The sequence below is a fragment of the Triplophysa rosa genome, linkage group LG15 (genome assembly GCF_024868665.1).
Source record: "Triplophysa rosa linkage group LG15, Trosa_1v2, whole genome shotgun sequence".
Classification (NCBI taxonomy): Eukaryota; Metazoa; Chordata; class Actinopteri; order Cypriniformes; family Nemacheilidae; genus Triplophysa; species Triplophysa rosa.
In genome coordinates this window covers 2848554-2868143 of record NC_079904.1, presented here as the reverse complement: position 1 = coordinate 2868143, position 19590 = coordinate 2848554, and the positions used below count along the sequence as shown (strand labels likewise).

Genomic DNA, 19590 nt, shown 5'->3' with positions numbered 1-19590 from the left:
AACAGGGTTTTTTTGCAAATTGCATAAATCACTGTGTAAATACTTTTTGTTGTTGTTAATATTTTCAGGTTTTTCAAATTGTAGTATAACTCACATGCTGTGTTATGTGTTATCCATGCGTTATTCGTTTTAATACACTCTTAACTTAAAAAAATTGTATGCATTAAGAGTTTGGTTCCAAAATGAGATAACTGAAATGTTTCAAAAAGCATGCTTTTTTTATTGTGCATTCCAATTAATATCAATCAAACTGCAGATGGTTTGTTTTGATTTAAGCCGTAATAACTCAAAAGCTAACACAAAAAAACATGATTTTTGAAAACCATTTTGGAACCAAACTCTTCATATCTTTATTTTCTTGACACGTTCAGCTTGCAACGTTTTAAGACCTTCCCTGACTTTATCTCAGTACTGAAGAATCAATAAGAGCTGAATCTATACTTTCTGACCCATATACCGTCTTCTGCATGAGTAGCTTCTCGTTCTTCTCTGGGAATGATCCATTATTTCTTTTAAATATTTTAAAAGGTAAAAGCGTACAATGATGGTTAGGCTTTAGCCTAGTTCAGCCGATGATTAGTGCATTTTAGTTCTCATATTTTCCAAACATTTACATTATGATCAGTTATCTAATATAATTCATTATCAGCCATACACTTCTTTACACAATTACCTAATCATTTTAAGTCAAATAATCATGGAATTACTGTTTTTGTGTTAGGATAGCGAGAGTTCAACTATTTTGTTTTTTAATATTTTAACTGTCACACTGTCTGACATAACACTCGATTATGTAACTCTGGATCACACAACTCTAAAACACACATCTGATCCATCACTGCAGTGTAAGTATGATTTCTGTTGTAGGGGGCGCTCGTGTTTGTTTGTAATCAGACCCGTGCGCGCGCGTGCATGTGTGAGAGAGACTGCAGGAATGAGCCGCAGTTCATCACAGCAGCCGAGGAGCTCAGCGCATCACTCAGGTTAGAATTCACCTCTCTTTTTCTCTCTCTATTTCTCTCTTTTTATCTGTCTATGTTTCTTTCTCTCTCTCCTGATATATGCAATGTGATATTGTATAGCCTGTACATGTTACCTCTGTTTCATTGTAATAAATATTATAAAACAGTGTACTAACACCATGGTATTAAAATATATGAATAAAATGAAATATAAAACATGAGATAACCTAAATAAATTATGTTAAATAGAAAGCATGGTACTTCAAGGTTCTCCAAAGAATAACATGTAGGCTACAGTAAATAACATAATCTACTTTTTTGTTAGTGTAATATATTGTGTTAGTTTAGTGTAATAACTTGATTTTGCCATAAAAAAATACTCCCACCACAAAAAATAGTAGAACCAAAAGTAGTAGAATCTAATTGTAAAATTGCCAGTAAATACATTTAACTAAGCATAGGAGCATAGTTAAAATCTGGTTTAAGTTTGTAGGAATGTTTATTTTGCAGTTGTAAGTCTGTGATTCTGATATGACAGCATATTTAGGTTCAGGTCCTAGGAAGGAGCTTGTTTTGATGTAGCGAGCCATCCGATTGGCTGAAATCTGTGATTGACAGCTTGGAAGGTGTGAGTGGTTTCTGTATCTGTAACTAACCATTCCCTTCCTCGTGTCGGTGCAGTATGTGAATGTAAGCAGGCACAGCCACCTCTGAGAAACACAGGAGTTCATCTGCCGTCTCTGCACCCATCCCTCTGCACAACATGGCCAAGGGTGAGAAAGCACCAGTTACAGCCGGAGATAAACTCATGGGGAACCATCCTGAACCTGCTTTCACCAAGATCCCACCACAGGTAAGACATGGGATGTCCTAAGCTTACCTTTGAGCATACAGTATGATCTTTGAATGCAGTAGAGTAGATGCACCTATAGACAGCAAGTAATGATTTCAATCTAGAGGAAATGTTGTTTTATTCTGAAAGATAACAGAATATATCAGCAGGTTATGAAAGAGGGCATGCAAATAGCAGCAGGTCTGGAGACACAGTGACCTTCAGCCATTAAGGATGAACCGTCAGTAAAATAAAAGTCAGATTGTTCTTCTGCTGTGACCTTCTGGTGGAGTGGGTGGATGTCAATAATGTATGGAAAACACTTATGGAGCTCTTGTTTTCTTACACGTGTTGTCATGAAAGAGAAGGTTCAGTCTTCACCTAGTGGAGGGTTGAAGATACTATATAGTGCTTAAAGGAACACTTCACCCAAAAATGAACATTCTTTCTTCATTTACTCACCTTCAAGCTGTTCCAAATCTGTTTAAATGTCTTTGTTCTTGGCCACCACTGACTACCAGTAGGAAAATTTGCTTTATACATTTCTTTGTTCTGTTAAATACAAAAGAAGATATTTTGAAGAATGTAGGAAAGCAAAGAGTTCTGGGGCACTTTTGACTGTCATTGTAATTTTTCCTACTATGGTAGTCAATGGTAGCCAAGAACTGTTACAAGCATTCTTCCAAATATCTTTCTCTGTGTTTACCAGAACAAAGACATTTATTCAGATTTGGAACAACTCGAGGGTGAGTAAATGATGACAGAATTTTCATTTTTGTGTGAACTATCCCTTTAAATATAATATGTTGAACTTCAGAATAGATTTTTTTGTTGCAACTAGCAAACCAAAGAACACATGCAGTTTTAATCTTGCGAGACCGCTTCGCAGCACGTCTGCCTCAACAATCGTGGAAAAAGGATCTCTACATTTACCCGTCGAGGTTTTGAGGTAGTTTGACGCAGTCTCTGCACAAAAATCAGATTAGAGGTGAAAAACCAGGATGGATTTGACCTTGTAATGACCAAATGTGTTTTCAAATCCCGCTGGTCATCAACCCTTCAATCCTTCATTATGTCATCCAGATTCATTCTCACGCAAACGTACACAAAGTCGGATTAGAGCTGCGGCTGTGGGGCGGATGGGCTCGAATGAGGAAACATGATGGGTTTTAATGGGTAAATATCATAATGTTTCACCTAAAACTTAAAGGTAAAAATAAGAAATGATATGTGATTTAAAGTCTTTTTTTAAGACCATTCAGATTTGTGCTTATTTATTATTTTGCCCTGTGACATTTTTTGATAACTCTCCTCATCCTGTCTAAACACAATCATATTTAAAATACAAAATGTTAGTAGTAAGAAATAGTACCATGATATACTGTATTCATATTTTTTCCTTAGAATTTAATTTTTTTAATATAATGAGTGTTTGCTTGGAACATTAGTGTAACAAATAGCACGCATTTTAATGCAAAATACAACGCCTGATTTATAACACGTTTTGCCATCAGGTGACATTGCAGGTAAAGCTTTGTGATGTAAGGTGCTAATGTGGATTTTTTCATCATTGATTCGTCTCATGTCTGTCTTCCCGCACGTAAGTGCTGCTATCGTGAATTCAGTGTTTTCAATCTTCGAGGAAGTCGGATATTTTGTGTCTGGACTCAATGACTTCCTGTTTGTGACCATCACGATAAGAGCAACCAAAATAAGCCTTGTGAGAAAAAGTGAGATCCATTTTCAGCCCATGCAGAGACTTCCAAACCCACATTTATATTGTATTGCGACCTTTTAATTGTGATTTCAGAAGTTTTTCATCTTTTTCTCATTACGGTGGTGTTGCGTACAAGCAGACAGAAAATCAGCAGGTCTTTTGAAGAGCGTCTTGTCCTCTGTGGTGGTTTTGTTGGAAGGGCTGGCCAGAGTGCACGTGGAGACGCTAATCATTGGCTTTCATTGAATGGATGAGTGAGTTAGCAGCTCAGAAGCCGAGTGTGTAAGATGTGCTTGACTTGTGTATTTTCAGCTCAAAAACGTCTGTCTGACTGTCTCGTAAGATCTCTGGAGGAGAGATGGTAAATATATGCCTTGCCAAATGGAGGTTAGACTTCCAACACTTAATGTGTTGAAAAGATTTCTCCTCGGCTCTCATCTCACACCACACTTTTGCGGGCACACACCCTTGAAAACACATGTTTACTCTCTCTCATTCACAAGAAAGCCACTGAAAACATACAAGAAAGCATATTTTTTATTGATTTCTTTTTTCATATTTCTTCTTTCTTCATATTGCGCCTTCATAGCTGGGGAGATTTGTTAAAGTTCTCAGTTAAGTTTCAAGCATTAACTTACATTATAGATGTCTTAGATGTTAAAATTTGATGAGAAATGTTTGAGTTCATTTTGAGATAAAAAAAACATAAAAGTGCTCAAAAGGTTTTTCACAGCGATGCCATAGAATAACCATGTTTGGTTCCATAAAGAACCATCTCTTTCTTACTTTTTTATAATCTGAAGAACCTTTTTTTGCCACAAAGAACCTTTTTTGAAACAGAAAGAAAACGTTAAAGGTTCTTTATGGAACCAAAAGGTTCTTCTTTGGCATCAAAAAACCTTTTGACGCACCTTATTTTGAAGAGTTTATTGCCCTTTGATTGAATTGACAAATCTGAGTTGCGTTTGAAACATTGTTGAGATCTCTTCTGAAACTGTAACGGAGAGATTTGTGAGATTGCTAAGGAGAAATATCTAAGACGCAGGAGACCTAGCAATGTTTTACATTTGCTCTCCATTTGAATCTTATTTATGTCTAGGAGAAATAATTGAGATATTAAAAATCATCTAATTACATGGATCTACAGGTGCTTTTAAGAACCCTGAAACCAAGATTTTGCTTTAAGGGCCTATTAAGAACCACAAACTTATTTACCTTTAGGCCAAATGTAGTTTTTCATAAAAAGAGGGTTCTTTGTGGAACCATCATTTTACGGAATATTTTCTTTAATCAAATGTCCCCTCGCCGACTGCGGTGAAAACATCTGGATTAAATATTATTTGAGGTTCAAAGGGTTCCGAGCTGAGGACCCTTCAAACTATCCCACCCACATGCTGCAGTAAACTGAGACTCTACAGCACAAGCCAGATGCTGTTTCTCACCCAGAAACCTCAATGAAGACACAGACAACATAACTACACACGGTGATGGTCGAGCAGCCGTAACCATCACTCATCAGTCAACTACAACAAAACTGAGCTCAATTACACTGAAGAAATAAGTAAAACTGTCACACATCAGGGTGAAAGTCTCATTATGTTCTATACTGATTAACACGAAACTTAAAGGGATAGTTCCCCAAAAGTGATTTTGTCATATTTTTCTCACCATCATGTCATGACTCCTGCATGACTTTCTTCTCTAGAACACAAAAGATATTTTGAAAAATGTTGGTAACCATAACATTGTATGGACATAAAAATATGTATGGTCTCAAAATATCTTCTTTTGTGTTTCACACAAGAAAGAGTCATATACGAGTTTTGAATGATACGAGTGTGAATAATTCATGGCAGGATTTTTATTGTTGTGCAAACTATTTCTTTAACTTTGTTTGAAAGACTTTGTATTTTTACAAAACTTTGAGTTTGTGTATAAAAAGGTGGAAGATTTACTTGATTTTTCCAATAGAGGTATCTGCATGTTTCAAGTTTTTTGCGTGCCCTCTTTTATAACCATAACATTTTAATATAACAGACATACATTTTAGTATCCACCTTATTTTTGGCGTAAAAGTGGGCGCCGCCATCTTTGAGCTGTTTGTGTTTAGACTTCCGGTGAGCCACTATAGCTAATGACAGTCGTATTGCGAGTGAGACAAGTGTGCTGTTTTGACTGCCAAGTTAATATTTATTATGGAACCCAAAGGATCAAGCGTAATGTGTGCAGTTAGAGGTTGCCATAATAGCAATAGCATAATAGCTGTTGTATTGATTAAAAGTAAATATGAACTTGTTTTCATTGCAGTATTTGTATCTTTTTGGTTATTTTGACCTGTTTTTCCAGTTTTCATTTTTTACAAATAAATGCAAATAGAAACTTTTGGGGGGGGGATATTGTTAGTTGTACACAGAATGAAACAAAAAGGTTAAAAAAAACTACATAAAGAAATAGTACATTTTAAAATCAGAAAAACTGATTTTAAAGTGGTCTCTTACTTTTTCAAAATATTTAAATAAGGTATTAGATCAAAATAATTTGAACTTTTTATCAAGCAAAGTGCACGCACAATATTGTTACATTTAATCCGACTGACACCCTAAATTCACCCCAAAATTCATATTTTCCAGACTCAACTGGATCAGAAGCTCTCTGTATGCAGCAAACTATGTTACGCCATCGGTGGAGCACCAAATCAGGTGGCCGGGAGCGCAACCGGCTTCTTTCTTCAGATATATCTCCTTGACATAGCGCAGGTGAGACATTAGAATAAAAAATTCATCCATATTACATCTGAGGGTATGGTGTTGGAGAATATTAAATCACTCCTTAATGAGCAATCTAAATTAATATAGAGCTTCTGTTCTTCTACTTTTTAGCAAGAAATGTAAAACAGGTTGAATAGACAAAAAGGATGTGCAGTGCATCACTTTCTCTTCTCCAAACAGATTAACCCATTTCAAGCTTCAATGGTGTTGTTCGTCGGCAAGGCCTGGGGGGCGGTCACTGACCCTATTGTGGGATTCTTCATTACGAAGAGCAAATGGACAAAGATTGGGCGACTAATGCCGTGGTGAGTGACATGTTCGCTTTTATTCATTTAATGTTTGATTTGTGACCCTGCTTGTAAAAACACAGCTAAAGGCATTTTTTGTAAAGAACATTATGTAAGAATATTACCTTGATATGTTTTATATTGACTGAGGAAGACCATGTCCGAGATTGAAATCACTGTGAAATTAACAGTTGAAATCAAACGTTTATGCTCATATGCGACCTGGTGCACATACAGGGTCAGATTTTGCTTCATATTTCAAATTAAAAGTGTAATTCCGAACCTTTCACAACGTCCCATGTGTGCTTCCCAAACGGCTGAAGTGATGACTTACAGGGAGTTCCCATTAGAGATGTGACATCACGGTGTCTGGCAGGAAGTGGTTTAAGTTTGTGTTTAGAGCATCACTGCGAAACATCTCAGCCTTGCCCATGTGGGGCTCCTGGTTTGTCTAAATGTTTATTGTGTCAGAGCCTTTCCAACACAAAGACAATATTTAGATTGTCAGATTCGACAACATTCCCTCTTCAAGGGGAATTTCCCCTGTTACTCGTGTCATCAGTGGGATCCAGTTATTATGCTGAAAACGGTGGTTTGCTGGTTTACAGGCCCGACCAACAGACGAGTCTCCAAAACCACTCTAAAACCATCAGACCAGACCAGTCTGACCAGTGGAAACCAGCTTAGTGGCCGGCTTATACCACCAAATCACTTTAAGCTGGTTAAAACTGTTTTTATCATTGTACAGTGAATCTAAATATTTATTTTTATGTGATTATTTATATAGACCACTTTAGAAAACGTAAACAGCGCGGGTCCAAAACAACTTCCTGTTTTAGTTTTCAACATTACACAAATGTTTGAACAGAATACAACCAACGGAACATTTTTAACCAAATCAAAATGTTAAAGAATACCTTTAGTAAGAATTTATTATACATGTAAGATTAAAAAAATGAAACGAGAAGTACTTCTGGATCCGTTTATGTCATCTTGCAAAGTGGTAAATAGATTCATCAGCAGTATTCATTATTTTCACTTCATTTTAAGCCATTAATCTTTTCAGAAGGTCAGCGTTGTTCCTAAAATTTACAAGCTGCTATAACCTAAAACGTCTTTCATTGACGTATAAAAGACATTATGTAAAAAAAATATATAGTCCATTATGCAGACATTGTGTTTTAGGATTTCTAAAATGATCATCCAATTTCTTTATTCAATATTATTTTTTTATAATGATATATTCTGTTTTTTTTTAGTAATAATTTATTTATTTAATTTGCTAAAGCTAATTTAAATTTGAGTGATTATTTGAAACTCCACTCTGCAGTTTCCTTGTGTTTCTTATAGCTTATCCAGAGCAAAACCCTCACATCATCTCACCTCAATTGAGCATTTTTCTCTCTCAATTTTACCGCCTCTGTTTTGCTCTCTCTCTCTCTCTCTCTCTCTCTCTCTCTCTCTCTCTCTCTCTCTGTCCCAAAGCTTTTTTGTGTAGCTGAAAGCCAAACAGTCAAAAGGGGACACAGGGGCTCCACACTGCAGTGGTGGCATCTGGACTGTGCCAGAACGGGCCCGTCTCTTTTCCTCCCTGTTCTCTGTGCTGCTTGTTTGCTTAACGCTTGTTTAGTGACACAGAGGTCAGCGTCCGCAGCGACCGACACACAGTGAGGTTTTCTTTACAAGAACAGGGTCGATAGTTCTAGAGTTGACTCGCAAGGTCAGGCAATTCAGTATTTAACAACTGCCCATGTGGGACAAGCTTTGCTAGTCAGCTGTTAAAGGGATGGTTCGCTCAAAGATAAAAATTCTGTCAGCATTTATTCACCTTCGTGTCATGTGTCTTTCTTCAGTTGAACACAAAGAAAGATATTTTGAGAAATGTCTCAGTGGTTCGGTGTCCATTAATGGAAGTCAATGGGGTTCAATGTTGTTTGGTTATCGACGTTCTTCAAAATATCTTCTTTTGTGTTCTGCAGAAGAAAGAAAGTCATACAGGTTTGAAATGACATAAGGGTGAGTAAATGAAAGAATTATCAATAAAAAAAAAGATAAAGCAAACGTACAGTATACACATAGGTCATTGTATAAATATACTGGTACATAAATCGTTTGCTGGGGACTGAACATTCATTCTTTACTAGCGTGTGCATACAGTCAGTAGGTAAGGTAGTCGCTGGCAATGGTATGGAAGGATTGTATATGAATTATGAATGGCCAGCACATTTCCTCACATTCTCGTAACACTGACATGAAACAGAGTTTTTTTCCAGTATTGTAGAAAGAATGTGTTTTGTGGTCTTATAATCCTGTGATGGAGATGATCATTCCTGCAGCCCGCTGAAGCACCTTTGCAAATGTGCACTGTAGCTTTAAGAAGATTCTCAAGTTTCTCTGTTTAGATTCTATTGATTAGTATGGGAGCTGAAATGAGAGAGAGCCGCAGATCATCTATCAAAGACAACATTCCGTGTTTTATGACTTGCCTTGAAGGAGGTCTTGTTGGTTAAGCTACGGTATAGTCACATTCATGCAGTGAATTAATTTGTATCTGTATGTGTATTACTTTAGAATCAAACCCATAATCCTGGTGTGAGATTTCTGGCTCTATTTCTCTAAAGAGATAACTGAGACTTAAGCCAAAGCTTCTGTTTGCTCTCCATTTAATGTCCATTGATGTCTAGGACAAATAATTGAGAAATGAATGAGATTTTGTCTTTTTTCTCTTTAGGATGGTTGGCTGCACTCCATTTATGGTGGTGGCTTATTTCTATCTGTGGTTCGTTCCACCTTTCACCAACGAGAGGTTCATCTGGTATCTGGGCTTCTACTGTCTCTACCAAACTCTCATCACAGTACGTTTCCGGCACACTTCATTAGCTTTCAAGTTTGCAGTCGAATTGAATACTAACACCCTGAAACCACATTCACATCCACCATGTGGTCTTAAAAGCCCCGCAGATACATTTAGATCGAACGCTGCCTCTGTTATATGTTTTGGTTTCATCCATGCACAAATTAATCTGAAACAAGAAGAAAAACACGCAGAACATGCACAGTAAAACAGCTCCTACCACCATAAATGTAAAAAAAACATTATCAAACGATTAATCGCATCCAGAATAAAAAAAATTGTTTACATAATATACTGTATGTCATTGTACTGTGCATATTATTTTTTATTCATAAACATATACACGTATACATATTTAGGAAATATTTACATGTATTTGTTTATATTGACCCATAATTTAAATTATATATATATACTGTATATATGTATATATATGTGTGTTTATGAAATGCAAAATTAATATGCACAGTATGCAGACATATGTCATGTAAACAAAAACTTTGATTATCGGTGCATTTTAAAATAAGTATTTTCTGTATGTTTTATATATCAGTACACAACCTACACTACCTTGATTTTAAAATAAACACATCCCATAATGCTTGTCAACAGAAGTGGTTATCTACAGACGCAGTCTCTTTGATGTCTGCATAGACTTTTCCATCATTTATTTGTATTTCTGTCTTTTGTTACCATGGCTTGGCACAAACCAACACATACAATCTCGAGTAGGAAAGTCTCAGTGACCGCAGCAGTCTACGGCGTAATGAAAAGTCACTACTTGATAAATACATGGTTAAACCCACCGGAGAGGATAAATGCCGGTTTCTTCTTTTAGCATGTTTCATTGTCTTCCGACACTAGTCTGAGAAACACCAGCTGCTTGTATTATCCAAAATGATGCATGTATGAGATGAGAGTTGTGTACACTATTCTAATGAGTCCGTTTTTCATTATTAGACTTTGGGTTGTGTATAAATAAACAAATCCTCGAGCTCCTCCGGATTAAACCCAACAGGGCTTTTTGACATGGGGAGTTTGTGAGGAACAAAGGCAAGCGCTCTGAATTATTTCGGTATCGGTCTGCTTGGCTTTTAGAAAAGTGTGCACTTACAGTAAGTGTGTAATTCAATACGAAAGCTCAGGAAAGGTTTTGCTGTACTTTGCAAAGTATTGATTTTCTACTACAGATTTCAGCGTACAAAGCACACTTTGTTTTCGGAATAAATAGCATTGATTTTGAGCTTGTAAGTATTTTTGTTTAAGATAATGTAATGGGTGTTTGAATGAGCGGTTATAAAACCTCTAATAGATGGACATGCTCTTAATTTTGGATCCCTCATCCCTTCACTTGCCTTTTTATAGATTCTTCGCTTGTGAGAACTCACAGAACTCTCCATAATTTCAGCTGGTATCTCGAAGATGTTTTTTGCCGTTTCCGCATTTTAAAAACAAAAAGCTATGGGACCAAATGGGGTTTTAGGCAATGCCATAGATCCGTTTTTCTTGGAGTCGTGATGTGACGATGAGGGTTCCAAAACTTTTTTATTTAAAGACTAAACCTGAGTTTATGTATTTCACTTCTGGTGCACAAACAGCACAATGCAAGTGTTGATGTAATGTAAGCCAATGTGTGTATAAAGCTTAAACAACTTTTTCTGATTCAACCAAACATGGCAAAAGTTATAGGACTCACTTTACACATCTTATTAAGAAAGGTTTTATTATTTTGTATATTAGCATGCTTGTTGTATTTACTTGTATTTCCTGGTTATAATAATAATATACCAATAGGAAATATTCAGTAATAACTTTTTAATAACAATTTTTTTAAGTTGTACCATTAAGTTCGGATCATTTAAACTGGTACACTGTTCTGAAGAACCCTCCATGTAACATTAAGAACTTTTTTATTGTCCAAAAACCCAAGTAACCTAGAACCAAGTTACTGTAGAATACAATGTATAAAAAAGCAAGGAAACACTAAAACATAGTTAAAAAACAGTCAAACGTATTTTTTGTCCAGACATATATGTCATACAAATGACTGCAATTTTAAAGATTCAAGATTTTTTTTATTTTATTTGTCACATACACAGTTATATACAGTAGAGAATACACAACCAGCAGTAAAATGTATGCGACATCACATCAGAAATCTATGGCAGTCAATAAAAATCATTTCTCAGGGCTAGTTATATTGTCAGTAAGAGATAATGTTAATGCATAACATGGATGTGTCCTTTTTGAAATATGCTATGTTCACTGTTTGTGATGTCTATTTTTTATTTTATTTCACCTTGCAGTGTTTCCATGTGCCTTACTCCGCCCTAACCATGTTCCTGAGCACCAACCAACACGAGAGAGATTCTGCTACAGCTTACCGTAAGCACAGCTCTCACACACACACTTAAAACCCAATGTTTGGATTATTTGAACTCATGAGGTTATGTTCCTAAAATGCATGCTTGCATTTTATTTAAGTAATACATAAATAATACATTTTCTTCATGCACGTGTGATCTGCAGGTATGACTGTGGAGGTAATCGGTACGCTGGTTGGTGCCGCTATTCAAGGCCAGATTGTAGCGAGCGCACACACAATGAAACACTGTCCACATCACAACCTGTCAGCCGGTCACCTGGGAAACAGCAGTGGCATGAGGACCACCAGGACTGTGGCGCTATCGCATGACTTCCTGTTTCATGCGGTATGTGTCAGTGTCACCACTGTATTAAAATAACCCAGCGCGTCTGACTGTGTTTAGAAAGAAGCACTGTTTTCTACAACCTGAATTTTTATACACTTCATTATAACTTTTATTAACAACATTTACAAACACCATATTCATATTTAAATATTAATATTTTAATATTTACTATTTTAAAATAGCCTCGCCATAGACCAAGGGTTCCCAAAGTTTTTAATTCCACCAAAAATATTTTTACATGGAACTATGGATTTTTAATTTATATTTTTTATTAATATATTTCTATTTTTATTTACTTCAAATTTTTAGACCGAAATTCCACCAAAATATTTTTAAAATATAGTTTTTTTTAAATATTTTTTTTATAAATATATATTTATATATTAACTTTTTTAATATAAATATATATATTTTTTAATTTGATTTTTAAATATTTTTTAATATCCTTGTCATAGTATACATAAAATATGAGTTTAATTTCAAAACCAAAATGCAGTTGTCATGATTCGGACAGAGAACCCAAGTGCAGACGGCGAGGAGGTTAAACAAAATACTTTATTTACACAAAAATCGCAAAGCAAAACCCACGAGGGGGGTAAAGCAACAATGACAGAGGGATGATAACTCACAGACTCAACAGGAACAGTAAGACTAACTAAACTAGACTAAGACAAAACTTGACGTAGCCTAGACTAAACTATGATCACAGAGCAGGAACAATATGCAAGGACTTAAGACGAGGCTTGGTAGCAAAACGAACAGGCACAAGACAGAAAACACGAGGAGATTTAATGGGGAACCAAATCAAGAGGGGAACAGGTGCGGGGCATTAAATCATTACGATCGATAATGAGGAAACGAGAGGGCGGGGACAAAGACGAGACCAGAGAGAGCGCATGGCATGCCAAAACAACAATGCCATGTCTCTCTCCACACTAAACACGTGGGTCTGTCATGATCCTGCCACAAGACTAAGACAAACATGACCAAAAGAGGCAGAATCATGACAGCAGTATGGTAAGAAATCAAAACCATTTTCATTGTCAGTTTTTGGACAGTTTGGACAGTTTTGGGGTTTGACCTTAGGACAAACAACTGAAAACAAAAACTGACCTAAATAAATGCATGATCAAATGTAAATGTTGACCCCGGGAACTTCATTTCTCCATCAATCTAATCCAACATAGGCGAAGCGAGAAGCTTGGTTTGTGGATGTGGCCGAGGGTTTCACAGTATAAACCCAGCGTGAAGAACCATGAATGCCCACAGCTATTTAGAGCAGGACTGCAAAGCTTTTCCTGGCCAAACCTCTCTGGGACGTCCCGGGTCGCCAGCCGCACCCCGTCACCGTGCATTCCTCTGTGGCTGGGCTTAAAGTCAGCGGGACGTTTGGGTGTGCCTGTCAGCTCTTCCGAAACGTCTCTTTTTCATCTGAAACAATATTGAAGGCCTTTGCGGCAGTCCGTGGAAATATAGCAAACAATCCTGAGGTTGTTTGAGGCAGAGCAGTTCCTGTTTGTGGGGATTAGATTGAAAAGTTCCTCTTGTGGTGACGCACCTAATTTGAGCTTGCTAAAATTTACAAGAGCGTACGGTGAAAAGACCGACGCTGCAAATCACTGAATGTCATGAACCAGACACTAAAACAGAACTGCAGAATGAAATATTTGGTCTGTATGTCTTTACAGAAAGAGGTGTACATGATCGCAGCCGGGGTCATCGGTGGACTGTTTCTGGTCTGTACAGTCATCATGTTCCTGGGAGTCAAAGAGAGAGATGGTGAGCATGTGTGGTATTCAGGTATACTCAAAGAAATGCTAATGATGTGTCCATAAGACAGAAAAATCTCCTAGACATCTACATTCCTGTTGCCTTTTATTTGAAGTATAGGTGAACTATCACTTTCAATTTGTCATACTTCATGTTTTCCTGCTTTAGATCCGTATGCACCTAAAACTGAGAAGTCTATTCCCTTCCATAAGGGCTTTATTTTGGTCATGAAACACGGGTCCTACCTCACGCTCACGGCCGCTTTCCTTTTCATATCTGTGGCCATCCAGGTACCTGATTTTCTTCCAGCACTTGTGTTTGAATTATTTATGGTGTTCGTTGTTTGAAAGTTGTGTATGACGAGCATCACCTTGGCTGAAAAGAACAAAAACCTCCTAATGGAGAAAGGGTTTCTATATCTAGAGACCAGAATATTACACTTACATTTAAGCATTTAGCAGACACTTTTATCCAGAGCGACTTACAAAGAAATTAGGAAACAATATAGCGATACGTAAAATAAGTGCTCATACCAAGCTTACTAGTCGTTTAGGGCTGTCAAACGATTAATCGTGATTAATCGCATCCAGAATAAAAGTTTGTGTTTACGTAATTTATGTCGTATACTGTGCTAATTAATTTTGTATTTATGAACACATACACATAAATGCATTTATTTTAGAAAAATATAAAATATAAGAATTAATAAATGTTAAATTAAATTATTGGTAAATATAAATTAATACATTTAAATATTTCCTAAATATATAGACAAGTATGTGTATGTTTTGTGTTTATAAATACAAAATTAATATGCACTGTACACAGATATATACTGTATAATGTAAACACAAACTTTTATTCTGGATGCGATTAATCGCGATTAATCGTTTGACAGCCCTAGTTTTATGTTGTTTTTGAATGTCATTTGAGGCGAACTTATTTGACTTTGACCACGCGGAAACACTACAGCAGCTACTGCATAGCAACACCTTAGCAACCAGACAGCACCCCCACAACACCTTTGACATTTAGCAAAAGTGCAGAGAACGAATGTGTTCAGAAGGCCAATGCTAGAAATAAATTCATTCACATTTGTTCGACAGCTAAAACTCTGAATGCATTGTGAAAGTGTCATCTTTTGCTTTTCTTAAAGGATTAACGAATGACATCACTGGATGTAAATTGTATTTCTATGTGCTAGTAAGATGAATGTCTTTATTTGCAGCTGATACAAAGTAACTTTGTGCTGTTCTGCACGTATGCGGCGGAGCTGCGAGATCACTTTCAGAACATTGTTTTGACAATATTGGTGAGTACTGGATATGAAGACATGAAAAGTTGTACATTTTATCCAATGAACAGTTATTGTTTATGTAATATCCTTATAAATACTTTTATCATTTTGTTACTGAGCAAGTACATGAGTCAGTGTTCTTATCGCAATGATAATCGTATAATAATGTTTTATAATTTGAGCTGTTGGGTCAGATTTTGCAGGACATGTCTTCGAAACGTATATAAAGAAAATTTGCCTACGTAAAGGAAACAGAAACAGAAATTGCAGCTTTAATCGAATTCGATTAAAATAATGAAATAGTTGACTGTTTTTTAATGGATTTTTAAAAATCCAATATCAAAAATGTTGGCTCTTTTCAGATGTCAGCCGCAGTGAGCATCCCGTTCTGGCAGTGGTTCCTTGAGAAGTTCGGGAAGAAGACCGCAGCCTTGTGTGGCATTACAGTATGTGTTACTTTACCAAATGTTTTAGCCAAACTCTTTCGTCGTCTCCTTTTGCATTATTTCTATCTCATGTAGTTTTCACCAACGATTGTGAATGGTGAATTAAACAGTCTTCAGCTAGTCATGTGGTCCTACATTGCATTAACAGTCATGGGTTTCATTTCCAGAGAACAAACATACTGATAAAGTGTATAGCTTGAATGCACTGCAGATCGCTTTGGATAAAAGCGTCTGCCAAATGGATCCATCTCATGTGACCATAACATGGCAGCCAAAATAATAGGACCCCCTCTTTATGGTCACATATGTCATATTATTTGCATATCAGTTTAAACGTATTTGTTTAGTAAAAATGACATTTCCCTCTTTTAAAGCAGTTAATATGTGTGTTAAATGATGGTTTGTGTTTTGTACAGTGGATCATGCCCTTCACGCTGATGCTGGTGTTCATCCCCAATCTGATAGTGGCTTATGTTGTGGCCGTATCATCTGGACTGAGTGTGGCTGCTTCTCTCTTGTTGCCATGGTGAGTCTTCCAAAATGACTATTGCATTACTCATAAGAACAGAATCCAATATTTAGTGTTAAAATATACAATACATCAATTTTTTGAAAGAGTTTTAGTGGTGCTTTTATGATCATTTTAATTATTATTTCTCAAACAAACAGAGATTTAAACAAACTTCAGCCCTAAGAATTGAATTACTTACTTAAAAAAAAATAAAAGGTATATGTCAAGAATATATGTCAAGAACATTTAGAAGGGGGTTCTTTGTTGTAGAAAAATGGTTCTTTTACTTTTTTGAGGAACCACAAAAGGTTCTCCTATGGCATTGTTGCAAAGAACACTTTTTAGCACCTTTATTTTTAAGAGCGTATCTTGTTTAAAAAATAGTCATTTGTAGGAATCTGAGCCGGATCTAGAGCTCAGAATATCATGTCATTGGCTTGAGTCAGTTTTAAACCAGTGGAGATTAAAACGCTCAGAACACCTTAACAACCACATAGCAACGCCTTGGAAACCACATATAATGCATTGTGCACATCTACTTGTTTATCGTTTTTGTAACCTTGCACTGATCTTGTCCATGTGGTGTCTTCGAGAGAAGACGTATCGTGCATTAAAAAGCCTCAGCGTCATCCATAAAAAGCCCAGAAGAGTTTATTTAAACCACCCAGACTTTGATACATAGGTTTAAAGGCGGGGTGTCCGATTTTTGAATTACGCTTGTTTAGACAAAGTCGGGCCGAGTGCCAAAACAACCTTGTAGCCAATCAGCAGCAAGGTGGTCAGTGCACAGGACGGACATTAGCCGAGCCGAACGCTAACGAAAGTGAAAGATGGGGGTAGGGGTGTGTCTGTTTTGGTGATTTGAACATCAACAACAGCTCAGAGAAATCGGACACCCCGCCTTTAATAAGCCAGCATTTTTCAAATAACAGGTTTCATGGCTTTTAAAGATACTCTCTGGTTAATTGGTAAAGTCCCAATTTAGAACTGCAGAGCTTTTTATTTATGTACTGAAGTCTGTGTTTAACAGGATTTGTTGAATGATGGACGTGTCATGTTTTCTGATGTCCAGGTCAATGTTGCCAGATGTGGTGGATGATTTCAGACTGGTGAACCGAAATTCAAAGGGACACGAGGCAATCTTCTACTCTCTGTATGCTTTCTTCACCAAGTTTGCTGCTGGGATTTCTCTCGGAGTGTCCACGCTCTGTTTACAGTGAGAAAACATTTTATTTATTTACAGTGAAATAATCAATTCTAACAGACATGGGTGTATATTTTTTTCATTTTAGGGGAAGCAAAAAACAATAAATGAAGCAAAAAATCTAGTTTTTTTATTGTGCATTCCAAGTAATATCAATCGAACTGCAGTTATAACTCAAAAAACACACATAATAAATAAAACATAATAAAAACATGATTTTTGGACATTTTTATGTTATTGCGAATAAACTCTTCAAATGCTTTTTACATTATTGATTGCAGATTATGAATCTGACTCGATGAAATCTGAATCAATAAGATACAAACTGTAAAAAAATATATATTTCCTGTCAGCTGGATTGAAGGAAATATACCGTAAAATAATATTTTTTTCCTATAAAATTACAGGATATAAGTATATATAATAAATTCCTTTCCTTTCTTGTAAATGTGCTGTCTTTTTCTGTAATTTTACAGTTTTTGACTGTATTTCAAAAATAAACTGTACAAAATTTTCTGGCGCCAGAAATAAACTGTAAAATATTTATTTTCCTTGAAAAATTACGTGTATGCATCCGGTGTAGACGGGATGTTACTCGTTTTCCCCATTTTTCTTGTAATTTGCTGTCTTTTCCAGTAATTTTATGTTTCTGACTGTATTTCAAAAATATTGACAGTATTTTTTTCTACGTGAAAAATCTGTAAACTATAACAGAAAAAATCTGAAAATTTATTTTTTTCAGTCCGTTTCTGTATTTTTACATGAACTTATAGCCACATATGCAATTTTACGGTTACTCTAATTTATACACATGGACTATATGTCATTATACACTGTATCAAGCTTTCCTGAACGAAAATATATTGTAAAAGTAAATTGTATTAATAATTAAAATATTATTCAATGACTTGATTCCAGGTTTAATAAAAAATTGTGCACGGTATTATTTTTTTCTACGTGAAAAATCTGTAAACAATAACAAAAAATCTGAAAAATTACAGGGTTTATAAAATGAAAATAATATATTTTAAAGCAAATACTTTTTCTGCCTTGCATCCAGAAGCTTCAAGCCAATTTAAATGAAGAGCATCCCTTATGAAAAGTAATTATGGTTAACTACAAATAAAACCAATAAACTAATGGGTACTATGTTAAACAATATTAACCGCGAATTTATCATATTTACTACAGTAACCAAGGTTAAACCATAGTATTTGTAGTAAAATTATGATTACAAATGGCAACCAATCTGCCCAAAAAACAGGCTTTACTGTACTCATTTTCTCAAATTAAACAGTGGGTAATTTTTGTAAGGGATGTGGATTCAATCGTTTGTGGAATTCTCCTAAACTGTGGAAAACCCACCCATTTACTAAATATGAAAAATGATGCTCTTGCATGTGTCCATAGTGCAATGTATAGTGTATTTTGTCAATGGTTGCAGGTTTGCTGGTTATGACACAGGAGCGTGCAGACAGCCCCCTCCAGTGGTGTACACACTGAAACTGCTCATCGGTGCCGCCCCGGTGGTCTGCATCACAACAGGCCTCATGATCCTGGTGGCCTACCCCATTAGTGAAGACGTCAGGTTACGAAACAAAGTCGCCCTAGAGGAGCTCAGGTGCGTACATCACAGATGGCTTTAGGATTCATGCATTGAAAGGTTTTTATACAGAGATTCAGAATGCAGGAAAATGTTGATCACCAAATTTTATTGTGCTGCACAAGCAAAGTGTATAAAGATCTTTTTTATAGTAGTTTTTATATTTATTCTTATTTTACTGTAAATTCTGTGTATGATTTTTTCTTTTTCAGAAAGCAGAGCATCAGTTGCAAATCTCTCAGGGTCGATCTGAACGGCGCTTGACGTCTTCAGACAGCAGATCCAGATATCCCAGCTCACCGCTGGGATGAGTTGTGTTAGTGTACATTACACTGTAAGAGAGCTATTATATGTTGGACTGTAAACATTTGAGTTTCTTTCTTTTTTTTCAGTCCGTTTCTGTATTTTTACATGAATTTATAGCTACATATGCAATTTTACTGTTACTCTTAATTTATACACATGGACTATATGTCATTATACTGTATATCAAGCTTTCCTGAACAAAGACATATTGTAAAAGTAAATTGTATTAATAATTAAAATATTATTCAATGACTTGATTCCAGGTTTAATAAAAAATTGTGCTGGTTCACCTAGCTTCAGCATATTTTTTTAATAATTCTTT

General features: G+C 36.0%; 1 protein-coding gene across 1 annotated transcript; it reads left to right on the top strand.

The window, feature by feature from the left end:
- The first annotated feature begins 916 nt into the window (after positions 1-916).
- Positions 917-19500, top strand: mfsd2b (MFSD2 lysolipid transporter B, sphingolipid). The gene is made up of 15 exons (XM_057352242.1): positions 917-983; positions 1644-1815; positions 6142-6267; positions 6460-6584; positions 9298-9421; positions 11727-11805; positions 11950-12131; positions 13820-13910; positions 14070-14191; positions 15130-15213; positions 15561-15644; positions 16061-16170; positions 17228-17371; positions 18804-18980; positions 19175-19500. Exons 2-15 carry the CDS (start codon positions 1726-1728, stop codon positions 19224-19226), a joined length of 1590 nt encoding a protein of 529 aa, XP_057208225.1. The 5' UTR covers positions 917-983; positions 1644-1725; the 3' UTR covers positions 19227-19500.
- The last annotated feature ends 90 nt before the right edge of the window (positions 19501-19590 follow it).

Excerpts from the sequence above, each read along its gene's own strand:
- mfsd2b (XM_057352242.1), top strand. The coding sequence starts at position 1,726 with ATGGCCAAGGGTGAGAAAGCACCAGTTACAGCCGGAGATAAACTCATG. Across the intron at positions 6,585-9,297 it reads ATTGGGCGACTAATGCCGTG|GATGGTTGGCTGCACTCCAT; the intron begins GTGAGTGACATG and ends TTTTCTCTTTAG. Across the intron at positions 15,214-15,560 it reads ACATTGTTTTGACAATATTG|ATGTCAGCCGCAGTGAGCAT; the intron begins GTGAGTACTGGA and ends GGCTCTTTTCAG.